The sequence below is a fragment of the Poecilia reticulata genome, chromosome 3 (genome assembly GCF_904066995.2).
Source record: "Poecilia reticulata chromosome 3, P_reticulata-male-v2, whole genome shotgun sequence".
In the NCBI taxonomy this organism is placed as follows: Eukaryota; Metazoa; Chordata; class Actinopteri; order Cyprinodontiformes; family Poeciliidae; genus Poecilia; species Poecilia reticulata.
In genome coordinates, this window is record NC_088832.1 from 14,671,329 (window position 1) to 14,692,478 (window position 21,150).

A 21,150-nucleotide genomic window follows, 5' to 3' on the forward strand; every position below is an offset into this window, starting at 1 on the left:
TCCTCTCCTTAAATACGCCTCTCTGGCTGATCTCTGTCATAGCTGAAACTAAAATTAATTTTCTCACAGATAAATTGTTTGCAGTGTGGTGTTCAGTAGTTTAAGAGATGATAAGATCCTGAACACTCGCTACTGTTGTGAAATACGTCACAGCTGACCGTTTCCTTATCACCCTGTCTCATCTAAATCCATCAAGCCAGCTGAAAGATAGAAATCGCTTTCTTGATGGGTTCAGCTTGATGTTCCGAAGTACAACAGATGGTAGATAGCAGCTTTTATTGTTGGTGGGCCAGAATGATCTCAGCACTTATCTAAAACAGAGTCTAGGTTTCCGCAGACAGAAAAAAATGTATCTATATTTGACAATAAAAACGAGCAACAAACATACTTCGGTCTGGGTCAAAACATAGCAAGTCACAACTCCTATCTGCAAGAAGGTGGAAATAGACCCCTGAATGCATTTAGGTGGAAAAAAAAGAAGCAAGTCTTTTATGCAATCTTATCTGGAAGACTTTGAATTCCAGTACGTACGCCATCACTTAGCTCTGCTCACCATCAGACCTCGCAGGGAGTTAATAGCGTCTGACAACAGTCTGCAAACTCTGTCTGGGCTTGTCGTGGAGGCTTTTGCAGCGTTTTGGGTCTCCTTTGGGATGTTTTGATTGTCCTGTATCTGGTGCACGCTAGCTGGTATCTGTGTCTAAAAGGAAATCCAAGACTTCATCTGTTTGAGTCAATAACTGTTTTATTCGGAGAGACTTTCGATTTTCGAGAAACTTGGTTTTCTAAATTAAATTTTAGCTGTTTGATAAGCATCAGTATTGTTTGAGGTTATTATTGATGACTGAAGAAAGTATTTTATACATTTTAAAAGTCACAGTTGAGGATTTGCATATTTATCTTTATTATAAAATGTCTCCATACAGTCGTTTGTGTTTATACCCCTTCAGCAAAAACAAGACATTTGAGTTCATGTTCCCAGTGTATAGACATTTACTATAAATACATCAACTTTAAAGGAAATACAAGATACAGGGAACATTGAACAGTATGTATATGCACAGTCTTATTCAAGACAATAAAAAAGTTGTTTTTTTTTCAGTGTAATAAATAAATAGTAATAAAATAATAAAATAAGCTAATTGCAATACCACAACCTGGCTTGTCCAAATGTGCAAACTTTAGGGGTTTCACTGCTGGCTTTGCTGAAGTGGAGGAATAGATACTTGATTGTGAAAAAGAAGGACATATTTAGCATGGTTTGCAGTATTTTTTTTTAAAGAAATACAAATCCTGAAAGTGTGCCATACATTTGTATTCAACTCCTTTGAGTTAACATTTCATAGAATCATCTTTCATTGTGATTACACAGCTATTATTGGCTTTGCTCACTATGTGCAGCTATGTGGACCATGTCTAAATAGATTTGCAGTTGTCTATTACTATCTCCATGTTTAGATGGTGCTCTGTTTTTAGATGATGTTCAAAGCTACGTCAGCCCTGACCTGTCTGGTGTGATCGTTAGTCTTCTTGGTATTTGTTCACTAATTTTCTCTAAGATCCTTCCGAAACCTTCACAGACTAGCTGTGTGTTTTACTAAGATTCATTAATGCACAGATACACTATGCTTAACAAAGGTGTGACTCTTGAAAGCTCCACTGGATTTTATTAGCTGGATCAGAATAAAATGGGTAGAATACATGCGCAAGCATTTCTCATTTTCCTTCCATGTCACTATGTTGTAATCTTGCTAAAATAGAATTAAGGTTTGTGGTCGCAACATCACAAAATGTTTAAGTGATATTTACACATTTACAAGGATAGCTTCTTTCAGAGCAACACTTACACTCCTCACGACTTTTATTACAATTCTATGTGTTCATTCTCCAGTTTGTGCAAATATTGCTGTAGTTTTAGTCTGACGAAGGTGAAAGTGTTATTCTTTGTCACAATGCACATTCTTTTCATGAATCTGGTCAGTTTGGGGTGGCAAATCCACCAGATTTGTTTGTCTTAAAGGGGAGTTTTACATGGATTAACTTAAAGGCAACATGCTTATCCCCAGTTTATACCTTTCATGTGTTATAGGCTTGGATTTCTGAAGACCGAGAAGGGTGCTTAAGAGGTGCTGTATTTGCTCTGAGAGCAATTTGTAGCATTAAATTATTTGTTGTTAAAGGAAAAAGTTTAGTTATATAAATTATTTGTTAATGTCAATAAAACGGCATTTGTTACGACCTGCTTTGAAATTGTTGAAGGCAGAAACAGAGAACCACTTTTACTTTATTTTACTTTTACTTAATTTTTTTATTTGGTTTATGTGCTTGTATGACTTTATGAGATCCTCACACTTGATGTCGGCTGCTTTAAGGTGCCGATCTCCAGGTGTGCACGTCCAAAAGCTTGACGTGCTGCACCAAAAAGATGGAGGAGAAGTACCAGGTGGCGGCCCGGCGGGATGTCCAAAACCTCCTGCAGACCTACAGCTCCAGACTCAAGCTGCTCCTGTCGCGCTACGTGGCCGCCTTTCAAGGTAATTGCTTGTGTGTGTGTGTGTTTAGGCGTCACAGCTGTAGCTTCGTGAACACGAGCTGAGTGCAAATGTTTACCCTGTACTGTTTATGTGCAGATGTTTGTGTGGGTGTCGTTAAGATACGGATGAGTCGCGTGTGTGTGCGTGTGCATCAGATGAAACAGATATGTCCCACTCAGAGATCTATACCACTTGCAACAGATCTGCAGCTCAGATTTGTTGGTTTTTGCTGCTGAAGGCATGGACTGTGGGGATAAACGGAGCTCCTTCTACTTACATCCTTTCCTTTGCAAGCTCTCCCCAACACTTTGTAGGCTTTTATAGAATAAAACCATAATTGTTTTTTAGAGAACTGGAGGGGGAGCATCCCCATCACACAGGTGGGTGTTTGTGTTGATTCCCCTCCATCATTTCATTCAGGGTTTGACACGCAAGCACCGACTTGCCTCTTTGTGCGTCTGCTCCTTTTGTCCATCTAGTGTGGGTTTTTTCTCTCACCCTGGCTGATAACCGTTATATGAGGGCTGAGGCTGGTGGGCAAGAGATCCAAAGTGAATGACTTGAACACGCAGCCTCAGACATGTCATTAAGGTTGTTCACTTTAATGCTGCCTTTCAGGTTAAAGATAGGCTGTTATCCTCCCCTGAAACGCCAGTGATTTATAGGAAAGCCCCGCACGATTACAGTGTTTTAGCTGAGGTTTGGAGGGGCAATACCCTATTTTTGTTGGTAAATGTGTCATCTGCTCGTTCAGGCTTTGAACATGAAATGAAATTTCAAAGTTGAGGAGGCAAAGGATAGCTGATGCTGTATAGCACAAGGCTGCTGTTACTGAACCTTTTCAGTATGTAGTTCATACTTAAGCTAGTTGCTACAGAAAGCATTCAATTGTCATTCTCAATATTCCATTATTTTTTCTAAATACTTGTTGACCCTGATGCTGCCCCTAACTCCTCAGTAGACCGACTTTTTGTCGAGTTGAATTTGGACTTATGTGATTTTAAATTTTTTTCCCCCCTCTCTACTTCTTCTAAAGTTCTCGTATGCTCTGGGCCGTTCGGGAGAAAACACAAGTAATGTTGCAGGAGTGGAGCTCGTAACTGTTTGGAAGTACACGCTAAACTCACATGGTTTCATCTGCAGAATGACAGCCAATGTTCGCTCCTGCCAAACCAAACAGTGCTCCCCGTCAACATCAACTCCCATCAGTCAACAAACACCGGCGGCCGTTTCTAACATCCAGCTTGCACAAGACAAGTGGCAACAGACCTTCCGATTATTTTTCTTTTGCTTGTGAGGATCACTGTTGGCTCTGGATATACAGAAAATGTGTTTCACACATTAACCATTATTTGGATCATTCATCACTTTGACTATTTTATTTTTCTCTATCAAAATAAGAAGTCAGTGAAGGATGAGAAAACCTTTGTTCTTTTTTTGCTACCATCTCTCCATGTTTTCGGTTCAGTCACAGAGCAACAAAATGCTACACGGTTTTCAAAATTATATAAAAACATATAAATCTGAAGATTGAATCAGTCCCTTTGACTTCTTTGATACCTGTAATGAAATTCCAGGCATCCAATTGTATTGGAAGTTATCTGCACTAATGAAAAACGGCACCAATAAGACCAAGAAACACAGCACACAGCTCAGGGATAAAATTGTTCAAAAGTGTGCAACAATTCACTGGCCACTGTTCAATCCATCACAGAAATGTGGAAAAGTATGTCAAACCTGCAAATCTTATGACGTGGCAATCCGTCTGAACTTGCATACCTAAAGGTACTTCTGTAGAACCTGCAGAGATTTTGAATTTAAATAGGAGAGTTTGCACTTACCAAATTTGAGTTAAGTGGAAGACCAACTTAAAAATAATTCAGTATATTGGTGATGCAGCAAAGATGTAGAGGAAAGGTGCTCTGATCAGATAAGACAAAAATGTAATTGCTTTGGCCTTCATCAAAAATGTGGAGAACTAACAATGTACATTACCCAGAACACAGCATTGCCATAGGTACCGTGGCAGCGTCATGCTTTAAGGATGCTTTTTGTCTTTTGAGAAAAAAAAAAGCTGTTCAGAGTTGACATAAGATAGATTGAACTACACGCTAAGAAGTCCTAGAAGAAAACCTGTTAGAAGCTGCCAAAGAAAGTGGAGGTTCACGTTTTAGCAGGACAGAATTAGAATGGCTCAGTCAAAGGCCAGACCTGAAATCCAAATCTAATCTGACTGAGCAAAAACTATCTTGCAAAAGAGATGAAATCTGCAAGCTGTGCAAAGCAGACACAGGCATTTCCCAAATCACTTTAAAATGTTTATGTGACACAATTGTGCTTGCATTTTTCCAAATTTGGCCTTTGATATTTTAAAAGCTTCCCCTTGTTTCTTCTTCTTTTTTAGGAAAGCCACTAAATGTAGAGTTGTGTTTAGTAAAACCTACGACATAAACTTCCTTTCACAAAATTGTTTGCTTATGTAAAGCTCACTAAAAGCATTGCAACGTTACACAGCGAGTGGTTTTTGTATTACTCTAAAACGAGTTGTTCTTTCAGCTCCAGAACCTAATATATGGGTTTATTTTATGTGAGACGCAAAATAAACACATAAAATGTTAGGAATTATTTAAAAAAGTTGTTTTATTCCTCTCATGAGTTAAACATGCACAAATTGAGCTTGATCTTCTATGCTTTTCTTTCAATGATATTTTGTCTTAAATTAGCCCAGTTTGTAGACTTGCTGTGCTGAAAGAAAGACAGCCGAGCATCAGGAAAGGAGGAAAGAGTGAACAAATCCAAAGTTAATTGTGTACTTTTAGCAGATATTGCTGCAATCTTCAGCACATTGTGTGTTTTCCCCTGCTACCCGTCTGTCAGTAAGTCTATCAGGACTGCATGCTTTCTTTCAGCTTTTGTGAGGTTTCTGCGCTTTGTCCACACAATGCACAAATATGCAGCCTGTCGAGAAGGCCTTCGGGGAAGATCTTTCCTTCATACCGCGCAGGTTTGCCTCACCACCATGGCAACCAACCTAAGTGATCCCGGCTCCCCGTCGGCCAGGAGTCACATAAAAGTCAAACAGAGCTCAGTATGAATCAGCTGTTGAGACGCCCGAGAGAACGTCTGAGGATGGCTGCGCAAATTATAGCACAGCGGTCTGAAAAGCACCACATCAAAGCAATGTTCTCCTCTGGGAAAATGTTGATTTGTAGAACCATTTCCGAAGCTCTGATTTGTATTGCGCTAACTGTGGATGCGTGTTGAGAGGAATAACACAAGAATGCTCAACAGCTCCCTGCTGCTACAGTACTTTGTCGTAACTCAGCCTAGTCTGGATTCAGTAAAACAAACGTGCAGCCACAAAAATTCACTTCACAATATCAGTAAAAATGATTTATTCTAAGAAATCTGCTTGATGAATGGGCTGAACCTCATAAAGCATGTCAAGTAACAAACATAAGTCTTGCATATTAAAGTGTACGAAACTCAAAACCATTGTTATGGTTTTGCGCCTTATTTTATTTCATGCCTGAAGGAAATTTGTGGAGTCGTTTTGAGATTCCTGTTCTCACCAGAAAAAAACAACAACAAAAAAAACAATCTGCAGTCACATCTTTAGGTTTATGTTTGTGGTTTTAGCACTTATGATACAACAGTGTTTTTGTTGTCTTGAAAAGACTGATGGCAACATTACCTAATGATTTATTGCTCTGAATATACAAACCATAGAGTGCTTTTAAAAATGGTTTTCCTGCGCAAAAAAAAAAGAAAAAAAAGCAGAACATGCAACCCGAAGACCAATTCAGACAGAGGCTGTTAACCCATAATTCAGCTTGAAGCCTTCATAAGTACGACATGACCACTTGGAGGGCAAGTTGAGACAGACTGTTTTAAGGTTAATGCTGCTGTTACTTGAATGTCTGCTGCATAAAACTGCTGCGACCATTAAGATTTTGCGGCTTGTGGTCTTTCTTCCAGTCAGTGTGTCATTTTGGTTTCGAGTCTAGAAAGAACAAAAATGAAGTCAGCATGAGACAGGGGAAATTAGTGGGCACAGACACAGGCTTTTTCATTTCTTTATTTGCATTGTTTCTAACTGAGACATTCTGCTTAGGAGGGGGATCCAAATGAAAAGTCCTCCTGATGTTGCAGGATTTCTGTTATGTGGTGAAGTTCAGTTCAGTTCGCTTCAAAATTACTCTAATTAAATGTCCTTGTAATTCGCCTTATTCAAAGCAATGCTCTGTTGTGTTTCTGTTTTGTTTGACTAAAATTAAGGGTTCCTATCAGAGCTAATCATTCAGGGCACATTTGGTCCCATTTTTACCTTTTGGCTTTTCATAGTCAACTGGCTTTGGTTGCCAATTGACTATGAAAAGTTGTATGTCTGAAAGCATACAACTGAGTTGTATGCTTTCAGACTGAATTGTATTGGATTAAACCGGACTGCTCTGAAGTCAAAATTAACCAATTAAAATTTTTGTATAATTCAACCACTTTTTCTCGTTAAGGGCTTTAGGTAATTTGGTGATGTACAAATGAACTGAATTGACTCTAGATTAAGTATAGTAAATTTTCCATCAGGGCGTGGCTGTTCTCCCGGTTCATCTTAAAAAATTTGGTCTTTAAAAGCCAGCATTTTCACTCCGTGAGTGCATCGTTTATAGCAGACCTCCTGCTGGTCTTTTATGGTAATATCTGCCCCCAACAGCGAACAAAGCAGGTTTTGCTGTGGCACCAGAGCTTTGACTTTTTAATTCCCCTGTTTGTACTCAGTGTAGCTTTTTAATGGATACTATCACAGTCTTGCTCGGCAATCAGATTCCTCATTGATGCTGAAAGGAACAGCATTGATCAGCTCTTAACGATGTAATGTTGACACTCTTACTGGCAATAATTGCTTTGCTTCGTCTTTCTTCTGAACAGTTTGTCCTACTTTAAAAAAAAAAAAGATATGTGAGAACATTTGAATGAGCTCAACAAAGAGAGCAAGATATTAGCCTGGCCTCTATATTACCCAGAAATTAGGATGCAGAAGTTTTAGGTACCTGTCTGGGTGATTTATGACCACTATGTTTCAAACTGAACAAGAACAGAATGTAGATTTAACAAGTGAAACACGTTTTTTGGCTCATTATCCATCATGAAAACGATTTCAAAACCCTTTGCGTTACATGTTTTCTATTGGACTTAGTTGAATAATGACTTAACAATACTCATTTGAATAATCATTAAGAAAATAATCTAAGCAAACTTGAAATTACTTCAGTATTGATGATTTTTGATTTTTTGATTATAAACTGCTGTGTAAAAAAAGAGAGAGTCTTTCAGACAGACAGTATTTGTTACATCTACTTTTACACTGCTATGCAAATGTCTTGACTCCTTTCCATATGCAGTTTTTGAATTTATGTGGTCTTTAAATGTTTGAGATCATCAGACTGTAATTTCAGACAAAGATCATGCAAAAGGCATATTTCTAATGATTATATCATTTATTTGGGGACAAAAGCAGACTAAACTATGTGAAAATGTTATTGCCCCCGTTGGTAAACCTTAAATGAACTGTGATTTACCATAATGTTTGGAGAGGTGAGTTTAACTTCTCTAGCCACACTCAAGTCTGATTATTGCCAGACTTGTTCACCAAGACAGAACCAGACTGACAACATAAAGTAGGCTAAATGATCCCAAAAGCAACAGATCAATCTACATAGGTCATAGGGTTTTAAAGCTCTCTCTGAGTCTTCAGGTCTCCAGTGAACCACAGTAATAGCCAGTGAGAAAACATGGAACAGTAGCGAAACGTCCTGGGAGTGGCTGGCCTTCCAAAATTACTCAAAGAATGCATAAATGACTCATCCAGAAAGTTACAAAAATGAACTAAACCACATCTAAAGCACTGTAGGCTTCAATCACTTCAGCTAAGGTCAATGTTCATGAAAAATAATGTTAAACTACAATTAAACAGAGTGGTGTTAGTGTGATGGTGCAGACTGCTTTACTGCTTCTGGACTTTGACAAATTCTGCTTTCTTGGTGAAAATCCTAAAGGAGAATATCCAGCCTTCATGTCACCTCTAAGGACCTGTGTGTCGCTGAAAGACTGTGATCAAAAGCACACCAGCAAGTCAAATCTGAAATCAATTGAAATGTTGTAACAACAGCAATCTCTTTCTTAAAGTCAGTATTTAAAAATACAGAAAAGGGCAGATTAACCCTGCTGTTATTAGAAGCTCTGACAGATGCCTTTTTATAATTAAACTTAATTGTTCTTATTGGTAAAACCACTATATTTTACTATAGTAATAATAATTTTATTGCAGTGATCGAGGCAGCTACAACATATAAAATGTGGTATTTTAATTACAATCTTGTTTTGTTTTCTCACTTCTTTTGGACTTTAATATTATATTGAGATTATAAAGACCTGCTAAGAAATATGCAAAACAATGTTCTAAAAGTGGAGTCAAAGCAGCCGATTCATTTAGCTGGCGACTTCTTGGCAATTCGCATTTTCCAAGAATCTCCGTTTAAAATAGTAATTTCCTACTAGAGACAGATATTGTGCTGTGACCAGCCACGGGTGGCTCTGCATCATTGACTTCAGCAATGCACTTTCTGCTTCCAGTAAAATTTCTATGTTGGTCACAAATTGGCCGCTTGCCTTAGTCGAGGAAAATATGCTGCTTTTTATAGGACTCTGCATCCTTTGTGTTAGACATGGACTTCATGGATGTTACTATAAGGAATCCTGCATGGTATTTCAGGCTTTCTCATATTGAACTATTATTTATTTTATTTACCTGAAAGTATTATATGAAGTAACACACAATCCAATTTTAAATATTTTCACTTTCATGCGCCCAAGTAAAATTTTATGCGACCAGTTGACTTTAGATATAACTTAAATAATAAACCAAGGAACACGTGGCACAGGTAAGGCATGGAGCTATGCAGAAGTTGAACACAGCAACAGGTTACATTTAATAATGGAAATAAAGAGTATGGCACAAGTGCAAACCAACAGCTACAGACAAACATCATGAAATGGAGAATCACCTGACAGGTCCACGAGAATCTTTAGGGTTTGTTGTCTCCCAGTTTGCCAAAAGCTCTAGGAGACGAAGCAAAATGTGGAAATGAGTACTTGGATCTAAAGGAACAAAATGCGTAATGCTTTGTTTGACAGCATGATGCTGTGAGGATGTTTTACATATGATTTTAAGATGGAGGGAGCTAAGCACAGGGGCATGTTGATGTCCTGATAAATGGTGCAAACATTTTGTGCTGCCGTAAAGGTTCAATTTCTGATTGGAGACATTCTCCGTCTAATTTAACAGAGCTTGAACTATTTTACATAGAAGAATCGGTAAACATTTTTTTGTTTCTGAATATGCACAGACAATACAGACAAAACCTAAAAAGTCTTGCAGCTGTAATTTCAACTTTAGTTTAAATTTAAAAGGTTTGGACACATTTTACAGATTCTTGTTTGTAGAAAATTCTGGAAATTGAGTAACTACTTTGTTAATGTCTTTTACAAAACAGTCCTGATAAAATACATACAGGTGCTTTTAACTTGAAAAATGCTGTAAATACTTTTACAAGATACTCAAAAGTTGTTTCAGCTTTTGCACTCTACACATCAGATATTTTCCAAGTTAGTCTGTGCTGTTTTGAATGTGACTCTTTCCCTGACCAACAGGTCCACAAACATCTCTTTTTTCAGTTTAACTATTCACCAGAGAGGCACATTAAAGTGTGTGGGTGCACAATCAGCACAATCATGCTTTGCAGAGGCCTCACTGCACTATTCCCACAGAATTCAGACTTGGCTTTGTGATTCAAGGCTAGACAGTTGATCCAAGGGAGGGACAGAAAGTGGGAAAAAAAGCACAGAAAAAAGAATGAATTACTGAACTGCTGAACGAGAGAAGGCTGGGAGGATGCCAGATTCTGTTAAAGGTCTTTGCGCAGTGTTTGAAGTCAGAGGATAAGGATTTAGAAGGAAGCAGGATTATTCAGAGTCAAAAGCCTTCAGCAGTCCAGACGTGGGACTGCTGCAAAGTCAAAGTGGCTGTTTTCCCCTGTCATTTCTTACATCTTCTGTCTGAAGTACTTAGTGAGGTCTTTTTCTGACTCTTTTATCATCTTCTGTTGTCAGTACTTCTATGAAATGTTGGGAAATTTAAGGGAAGTAATTCTGTATTTTCTGAAGAAGGAGCTTTAAAATATTCCACATAAAATTAAGGCGGGGATGAATGGAAGTGACCTCTCTTTTATTCAAAGGTAATAGATTGAACTTCACCCTGTTCTCTGACTCTGTAAAGGGTAACAGAATTTGTCCACCAGAACCGCAAATGTTCAATAATTAACACGTTCAAGCTTGGTTCAAATATTTAGCTAAAGCATAACAATGGACGTGACCTACAGGCCCACAGACCTGGGTTATTCGAAGCATTTCTTTAACTGGTTGGGTATCTTCTTGGTATTTTAGCTGATATATCTTTAGAGAAAAAAACAGCAACTTTATTTCCCTTTTACCAGGTTTCTACAGGTGTTTTGAAGTCTTAGAGGTTGGAAGGCCTCATCCCTTCACCTTAATGTTTAGCTCCAGGTCCCTGAAGCTCCAGTTTCAGGGCTTAGGGCCAAACCTTGATGTTACATTCAGTCAGAAGAAAACTGTTGGCAGAATTGAAACATCCCTGATGTTGCCCGGGGTATGAATAATTTTGGGCTCAACTGCATAACATAGGTTTGTATTTTATTGGGACAATGGCCGTTACCGTGTGCAGCAGATTTAAATGATACAGAATTGACAGAAGTACTAAGAAAAGCTCAGAGCTGCGGCCAACACCACTTTTCATGTACGAAGAGGCCTGATCAGATTTTTAGGTCAAGGCGTGTGATTTCACAAGCACTCAGTTAAATCCTTCTGGATTTTGTCTTCGACTTTCCACAGGAAACCAGCAGTTGTACGAGGCGCTGAAGATCCTCTGGCTCTTAATAAGTGAGAACATCAGTGGAATCTGCCCACATGACAAAAACTAACTTTCTTTGTCTTACATTTAGGTCTCTTGCCATTTAGAAGTTCACACATTTTCTTCCTACTGCACTGCAGCCACTTGCTGCATAGAGATGAGCCCTAAAAATACACAGACTTGTCAGCACTTTGCATTGTCTCCTGTGTGCCTGTTTGAAATGGAGATTTATGGCTACCGCTTGTTGTCCTAAGGCCATTTTTGAGACGATACAGCACACTGCAGCTCAACAGGAAGTCTCCGGGACAAATTTAAACTATGTTTTCCATGCTTTTTCATAGACCTACATTATGTTATGCAGATGAAAGCCAAGCCATTGGAGTTAAACATCTGTGGTCTTAAAGAGCATGCAAACCAAAGGTAAAGCTGATGTTGTTACTTTGATTTAGTTTTATGTTTATTGACTGAACATAACAAAGTTAAACAAGAATCGTCTGAAAATAAATACTGATCCCAGAGTATGAGTCATTTATTTTCCTAAACAAAACAGATTTTTATCAATTTCATGTTTTTTTTGTTGTTGTTGCTTCTTCTATTTGAAGCTCACTCAATCTTCCCTTTTCAATGTTTCATTTCTCTGTTGCACTGTAGATGCTTGCAGAGGACAAATCAATTCTGTCAGTCAGATGGCAGGAAGTATTTACTAAGTAAGATCCAGGTCTCCGGGGATTAGACTCTGCAGTCGACTGGGCGATGAAATCCCAAACACAGAAATACACCAAGCCTTCTGTCTGCTCCGTCTCTCTTCCCTTCCCCTGCCCTTCTCTGCTATATAACAGCAGAGAAGGTAGGGGCTTATATAACGGCGTAATTGCTCTCCTTATCATTAATATGCTGGCATGAGTGACAAATGAACGTTGTTTTTTAGAGCGGGGAGTCTAGTGTCTGATAAGGCTGTGTGATATAAACATTTGAATCCCATTTTAAGTATGGTTACCCCTAAAGAAAGTAGTCTTATCTTTACAATAGACCACACACATTAATAATTTGCTTACCATCAGGCTTTAGGGTTAGGGTAACTCATAGATAAACTCACCATGGTGAGTTTATCTATGGGTAGTTTATTGGTTCTTGTCTAGTATTGATGAGTGTTATGTTTTTATCATCTTGTTTTTGTGGTCTAACCTTTTTTATGGCTTTTACGTGTCTGAAAAGGTTGTCGAGCAACAAGCAAATAAGGCTATAAATGCTGTAGTGCAAACTAAACAGAATCACAATAAATACATCACTAATTCATTATTTTCAAATGTGAGCAAACATTCTAGAGACAAAAGATTTGGACATCGTCCAGTGTTGTCCTTTCTTAAGTTGTCAGATGTGATAATGTGGCAATGAAATAGGATATAAAAGGTATTTAAATGTGTCTAAATGGATCATCTGTCTATCAACGTCAGTGCAGCTCAGGGATGTGGTAGAATAAGGGTGTGAAATTAAAGAAAAACAGCGAAACTGCTGTCATAAATTCATCATAATGTACCTACATAAAATTATAGCTTTAAAACAAAACATAACCCACCATAATTCAGGGCAAAGAGTATTTCTTGTCATATTGTCATGAGTTTTTTTCCAGCACAGTTGAAATTTTTAGTTTATCTACATATCTTGAGGATAATGTGAGTGCAGAGACCAGTTCATGTCTGGAACAGCTCAGCATAATGAGACCAAGCAAAGTTAATTCACTTGGACTTTAAGCATCTACAAAATGTGATCCTTGAATCCTATTAGACATCAGAAGAACAAAATGCCCTCTGAAAAATAGGAATGTCTGAACCCGCCAGAAAGGTGTGCGAAAAGTTATTTGTGCCGCTTGAGGTGTGGATGACTTAATAGCAGTCTTAGATAAAATATCTAACTGCTTTTATGAGAGCAGCCTAAGTAGATCTGAGTAGATTTAAAGATAAATTAATGCAATTAAAACTTGCTTTTATAAAAAAATAGACCCTTTAGAAATGTTCACTGTAACATAGTGGACATATTTCTAGGCTGAAAATGTTGAGTCTGACTTTTGAACCTACATGTCATACAAGTAATGCAATTATCCAGCTCAGCAGCATAATCACTGGCATGCTGTGTGTTGCAGTTCCTCTGTTCAGGTTCTTGAAAGCTCAGTGTACTCCTTCACTGGCATCCAGCAGTTCACTGAGGTCAGCCACAGGAAACCTTCAACAGCCTCACACAGAGACACCTTTGAAAGCTAATGAAAGCTTTATTATGATATTATTATTTTCACTCAGGGTTTTCAACCATCACAGCTGACCCTTTTTTCTCTGTGTGCACAGTGAGAAATTGTCAAGGACTGCTCAAGTGACCTGTGGTTTTTCAGCATGTATGAAGAGATCTTTAACCCCACACAACGGCACACAGTCATGTCTTTTTTTTTTCTCGAGAACGTCTTGCATTCATTTGCTCAAGCTGTATCTCAAACCTAGCTGCGGCCAGGTCATTGCCATTTGACTGTGCAAACAGAATCACGGTCTTGCAACATGGGTCGTGAAAACCCGCACGATCATTTTGTCTGCTTATTGACTCTTTATGCTTCTTTTCCTGACAGCATATTAAAGGCTGTGCTCACAGCGAGCTCCGTGCTCTTTGAAGTGCTCAAGAGCTGCAACAGATCCTCAAATATTGACTTTTAAGCCTTCTGGGGAAAAGAGAGAGCAGAGATGGATGGAGAGAAACATGACTCACACAGAAAAAAAAAAAAAACAGACAGAAAGACAGGAAGAAACGTCTGTTTATTATAGCTAAGGTAGGCAGATTTATTACACGAGGGCCGAGTTTGCTTTGGCTAAATCTCTGTTTGGTAAATGCTAATGTACGATATGAGGAGTATGTGTATTGATGTGGAAGAGGAAGTGGAAAGAGATAAGAGATTTGACATTAGCTGAAAAAAAGGCCATACAGATGAACTCCTTTCCTTTCCTTTCCTTTCCTTTCCTTTCCTTTCCTTTCCTTTCCTTTCCTTTCCTTTCCTTTCCTTTCCTTTCCTTTCCTTTCCTTTCCTTTCCTTTCCTTTCCTTTCCTTTCCTTTCCTTTCCTTTCCTTTCCTTTCCTTTCCTTTCCAAATAGATTTCTGCCCCTCTGAGCAGGCAACCACAGTTCTACACAATGCTTCCTTTATTTAAACCAAATACAGACGGCTGAAAAGAAAACATCTAAGAGCTTATTTATACCGATTTTCAAACTCTTTTCCATCCCTGACACCTGCAGGTCACAGCATTCAGTCTGTTGGTGCTTGCAGGAGTTCTGTTGTTTTGTAGAAAAAAACAAATGTGCAGAGAAACATTTTTTCAGACCGAAATCAGATTTGTGGACCCCCCCCTACTCCTGCGTGCCTCTGCACGCCCCGACCCACGCAGAAGATGAAAGACTGATTTTAAGTCGGTGGTTTGTTTTTTAAGTCAGAGCAGCAGGTATGCTGAACTCACTCATGTTGTCTAGAAAACACATTCTGGCTGGAAACACTTGGCAGGCTTTCATATGGCACACGTGTTTGCATGTCTTGATGCCTGTTTTGATTATGACGCTTTATCTTTTTTCAGTGTTATATTTTACTTATCTAAAATATGCACGCTCGTGTGAAAATGAGTCTTGCCCACGGCAGAAGAAACATAAAAATCTTATCTGTCCTCTTACAGTCCTTCAGGGTGTAGTTTTTTTTCTAGAAATGTGATTAACGCTCTAAAAATTAAATGCTTCTCACTGCAGGTAGAAAAAAAAAACAATTCTTGATTTACATCTGCTAAAATTGTTAAAAATAGAAGTTATTTTTTTGGCTTTAGTTTAGAAACCTTCTTATTTATCACTCTTGTTCTTACAGTCGGTGTTCTTTGTGTGCTGTTGGTTTAAAGCCTTTAGATGACCTAAAGTTTAAAAATACATTTACTAAGAAGCATTTTGCTTCTTCACCTGGTGAAAAATTTGTGTTCTTAGTATGTACAATTTTGACATACTGAAGCATACTTTTAGTAGGACTAATCAAGAGTATATTTCAAGTATACTTAGAATTAGTATACTTAAAGTGTACTTTTTTGAAATACTAATTTGGTGCTTAGTGTAATTAAGTAGCACTTAAGCACTACTTAAAGTGTACTAAGCATACTTCAACGTACTTTTTTTGGACAAACTTAAGTAGTACTTAGTGTACTTTAAGTGTACTTGTTTTTATGTACCAAAAACGTGATTTATTAGTATATTTAGAATGTACTTTAGTGATTTAATTAGATACTTAGAATGTATTTTAGGCATATTGTAAATACATATGTAATATATTAGTAGTATGATTACAGTATGCTGCAATTACACTTTTGGTTTATTATAATTGCTAATGAAGTGCACTTTTTAGTTACGTAATGTCTTTTATTATTCTTCTTTGCCACTTTGTACATTACATGCTTCATACACACATCAGTTCTGCCAACACATCAGGTACCAGAACACAGAAGGATCCATTACAACACATTTTACAGGTGAAATTAATTACATTGTGCTTTCAATATATTACCATTTTGGTAACACTTTATTTGATGGGGTGTGCATAAGACTGACATGACACTATCATAAACATAAACCATTTCATCCAACTTTTAAAGCAAATTCTCATTAAAAGTGTCGTTATTTACTGAATGACACTTCATGACACTGTCGGTATGTTCCTAACAGGAGTTATGTCATGTTTATGACAGTATATCAGTCTTATGCACATCCCGTCAAATAAAGTCTTACCTATATTTTTTCAAGAGCCAATATAGTATAACAAAATAGTACATATTGTCAATACATTCAAAGTTTACAGACAACATGCTTTCCAAAATTAGCACAATAAAACAACATGTACTCTTTGGAGGACATGTGAAAACTGTTCCACCAAGTCAGAGTATTGTTGTCACAGTATTCCAGTATTACTGCAGACAAACTAACATTTCTCCTTCCTAAGAACAGTGAAGATCAACGACAGAGCATTCCCATTCACTGCACCACTGCACTTTACAGAAACCTACAGAAGATAACAATAGAGCAATTAAACAGAAAAAGCATTTGTATTTTAAAGAGTACAGAAAAATGGCAACGAAAAAATAAGACTTACAATTTTAAGACGTTGTGGACTCGCTGTATATGTGACATCATCAGAACTGATGATGATGATTGGGACCGGATGCCTCGGGTGGAAAAACATTTCTGGGTGTCTGTTTATGTCAGAAGTAGAAAAAAATAGTCAGCAATGTCATAGATGCCAACGTCAACTATGAAGCTGTTTTAAGTGTGGACTTAAGGAGACCAGCTAAGCATGTAGCATACTTTTAGTATGCTTCGTATGTATTTATAGGTAGTACACTTAATACCTAGTATACCGGTACTTCAAATATATTTACACAAATTTAAGTATATTTGAAATATACTAAAGTATATTTTTTTTCACTAGGGCACCTTCAGAAACTGTTCTGACGTGTCAGGCAGTGGGGTCCAGAGACAATATGTGCTCAGCCGGACAGTCTGGGTATCAGCTGTTCTCCTTTTAAAACTCTGGACTTTCAATTATAATTGACAGGCATGAAGTTTATTTTGTTTTGTTGTTTGTGACACTTACTGTAGCTTCATATCCGACATCTCTATTACGAACTAAAACTTCATCTTTAACATAAAGCCAATTTTGCAATGTCCTCTTCTTTGCTTAGCTGCTCTTTAGAACTGCTTTGTATTTAAAAGGATTCAGAAGAACAGTCCGTCGAGATGCTATTGGTTTTTCAGTGTAGTTTATCTGACTTTTCCTCTGTCTGATTCAGAGACAGGAAACATGTTAATCCCTTATATACACTGCTCAAAAAAATAAAGGGAACACTTAAACACTTAAGTGAACACTTAAGTGTTCCCTTTATTTTTTTGAGCAGTATATATCCCTAAAGTGTTTACTTCATCTTTTACATTAAAATTGGGTTGATAGGAAAAGTCTCTTTCTAACATCCACTCAAACAGGGGGTTTAAATCTACCAACAGCTCTCCTCTCAGGTGAAGTGAATGAATGATTTCAGCTCCATTCACCTCAACAGACCACAGAGTTGCTGGTAGCTCCCAGTCTTTCTCTTTGTGGAATTGCAAATGAACATCCCAGATGCTCATGATACAGGTTTGGCATATTTTTGCATTGGTTAAAGAGCAAGGTGTGATATTTTCACAGTGCTTACGTATCTTATCTGTCAATGTGTCACCATTTTCTTTCACAGGTACCCGAAAATGCTGCCACGCAAACAATTCAAAAATGGTGGATGCTTCTTCAGCTTACATAACCAAATATCTTTGCGAATGAAAATAAATAAAATAAAAATTGAAGAAGCCGTGTTTTAAATTTTTTAAATAAATGTTAAAATGTCAATATTTTTTTTATGTTACCCTTCATTTATTAACATGAAAATAATGACTTATCAACAGCATATATTAAACCTAATTGACCAATCAATTATCAGTGTAAATGTCACTCTGTCACAGTGATTATTTAGTCTGTCTGCAACACTTGAGGGAAAATGGGACTATAGTTTGACTTTTTGCTACCACCTACCAGGAAGAAATAAATACTAGCCAGGTTCTTCAAAAGTTATTTTCATAGTTGCTTGATATACTTTAGCTACAATTATACCTACCGAAACACCAGACCTCGTCATAAAACAACAGCTTAAAGGAGCCCCTTATTTTCATCTTTTAACACGTCATAAAGAGCTTATAGTTTCCTGTTTCCTGTACTAGCCGTGCGGCCCTGGAAGTCATAGACTTCCATTGTGAGGGTGTTTTCTTTTTCTTTTTTCTTCTTTTTTTTTCTTCGGGATGAGCTGAACCCATAGCGCCACTGACTCATCCTCTCTAGATGGAGAATGGCCTTTTCTGCAGCCTATCAGATGTCACCGGGCTCCTCTGTTGTGGTCACAGCCATTCACCAGAGGATGAATCACATTAATAAAAGCCATCTTTGCGTTGCTCGGCAGCTCGACTGAGGTCAGCTGGTGGCATTTGAGAGCTGGAAACCTGAAAGCAAGGCAAGTTTCAAACAAAACCGGCTCACGTTGATGTGCTCTGTTCACGCATTACAGTCCGCTTTTAGGGATGCATCTCAGTTCAGAGCACTCACTCTGTCAGCCATCCCTGAGCAAGAGCTTTTGGTTTTTTCTTTTTTTTGTCTATGTCGAAAGGGTCTTGAACTACAAAGGCTTGTAGTATTTATCTTCCCGCTGACTGATCCCCTACCTCGGTGACAGATTTATGAATACAAATATATACATGAGCAGTGCCAGCACAAATGCCTGTTAAGCCAGTTGTAGCACCAGTTTTAAGGATTTGGAGCTACAGTAAATCCAATGGGATTTGAAAAGAACAAGTCACATGTAAATGATTCTCATTGCCAATGAAAGGTGTGCCTATCTTGATCCTAATATAAACATGCTAGTCTGAATGGGCTGAGGTGGAAGTCAGGTTTTGGTCTTTTGAAAGAAACATCCAGAGTAGATCGATACAGAAAGAGGAAGAGGAAAATCTTTATTTAAACAGTAACAACCTTCTTCAGGACTGAAAACTGTACCATGTCACCTTCCTCCTCCCATTCAATCTGTGTGGAGAAAAAAAGAAAAGTGAAATAGGTCGCCCTCTTGTGGCAGAAACAACGTTCAACACTTAATGATTTCTGTTGTACTTTCTCATGCAATAAAACAAGATACTACAATTGCAGTTCATTCTATGCCAGTGTCACTCCCCAACCTTTTAGGATTGCTAAAAATCTTAATTTATAAAATGCAGTCTCTGCTTTTGTTAGAATTAAAATGTTCAACGCTTTAATGGGCTGTAAAATGCTCTGGGTATGAAACAGGCTGCTAAATGCAGAAATAAACAGCCAGTTTAGTAAAAATTTAACAAACCTTGGAAAAGTTTCAGCCTCCTCACACTGTTCTCTCACATACCAGAAGCACAAGCATTTCCCTTTAAATCAGTCTGATCTCTGACACTAAACAATCCACAAGCTAAGGAGTGAGTTTGGCTTTCTAATCTATCTCCTTCTACTGAACAAAAAATGTAATACTTATGTTCTTGGAAAAAAAAGGCTTTAAAAAGCCTCTTTCTATATTTAATTGCAGTTTTTGTCTGTCTACCACAGAATATCATGGTTGTCTGGTAGGATTAACTTTGTCCAGCCAGACGCTGTTAGGGCAGCACAGGTCAGAACTGAAGCACAGAGGAATTGTCAGCCTCTAGAGTCTGGAATAACCTAATAATAATAATGACTGACACCTTTATGGAGAAGCTGATATCTTCATCGATCAAGACTTTACATCTGTCCACACTACGAAAGTTATAAAAAGGCTGGTTCAGTCTACGGTATTTGATTGACCATAGAAGAAGATGATGGAGACCAGACCTGCTATCCAAGCAACCTGGGCGTCCATCGCCTCAGCTGTGCCAAAGATTGATCATCTCCGTGCCGCGCTGCTTTGATGCAGTAATTGATGCAAAAGGAATTATTGGGTGCATAGAAATGAACAAGGATTCAGAAACCTGGCATTTCTGATTCAAATGTAATTTTTGTATTCTAAATTTACGAGACACTGAATTTTGGGTTATTTGTAAGCCATAATCATTAACATTACAAGGAATAAGGGCTTCAAATATTTCACTCCGTGTGTAATAAAGCTGTATCATATACGAGACTCTCTTTCTGATGAGAGACAAAAAATATTGAGCTTTTTCCACGATATATAAATTTTGTAGAGGTACTTATATGAAGACTCAGAGTAATACTTAAATTATTAGACGACACATAATTTCATCTATCAAGTTTTAATAATTTGACAGCTATAAGAATCTAAATTTTAAAAAAAGTACATGAAAATCCATATTTTATATAAAAATAGCACTTGTTAAAATCCTTTTCCATCCCTTTTTTCCGATTTTTCTTTTTTTTTTTTGCTTTGATTTACATAAATTGATGATTTAGTTACTGTACTCATTGCTTTTTTGTTACGCTTTTTTTTTTACGGAACCCTGTAAGGAAGGTTTTACAAGATCCATTATTGTTATTAAAATACAACATTTCTGTTCTCAAAGAGAGAGCATATAACAATATTCTCTTACAAAAAATGCTCTATTTTGACAGACGGGATCCACAACATTTATGTGATGTTCAGTATCCTGCTCCTAAGGTCCATAGTAATCCCAGCGTCTCTGTTTTCTCGTATTGTGTCTCTGTCTCATGAGTGAGGCGGCGTTCTGTTTCATCAACTCACACATGAACAGATTTTCTTGCCTTTCTCTCTCCTTTTGCAGATTCCCTGTCTGATATTTGCTTTGCTCTCTGACCACAAAGCTTGTTGTGTAGGAGGTGCTGATTTCTTTTTGTGTTTTCGCACAAAAACACTTCTTTCAGTCTCTGATCTTGTTAGACATAACACATTGAGGCAAGATCACAGAGGGGCTGTGATAAGACTCGGTTCCTGGTACCTCCAAGTTTAATGTTCACGCCTGAGATGTTACCAGACCCCCCTCTCTCTTTCCCCTTGCGGTGGCCCTCACAAGGGGGGCCTTTTTGGTCAGACTTTC

General features: G+C 37.8%; 1 protein-coding gene across 1 annotated transcript in view; it reads left to right on the forward strand.

Moving 5' to 3' along the window:
- Positions 1-21,150, forward strand: part of gpc5a (glypican 5a) — a 129,496-nt gene that overhangs the window by 1,699 nt on the left and 106,647 nt on the right. Inside the window, exon 2 of the mRNA XM_008404364.3 lies at positions 2,373-2,534. Within this exon, the coding sequence (XP_008402586.1) occupies positions 2,373-2,534 (162 nt within the window). The remainder of the gene's footprint in view (positions 1-2,372; positions 2,535-21,150) is intronic.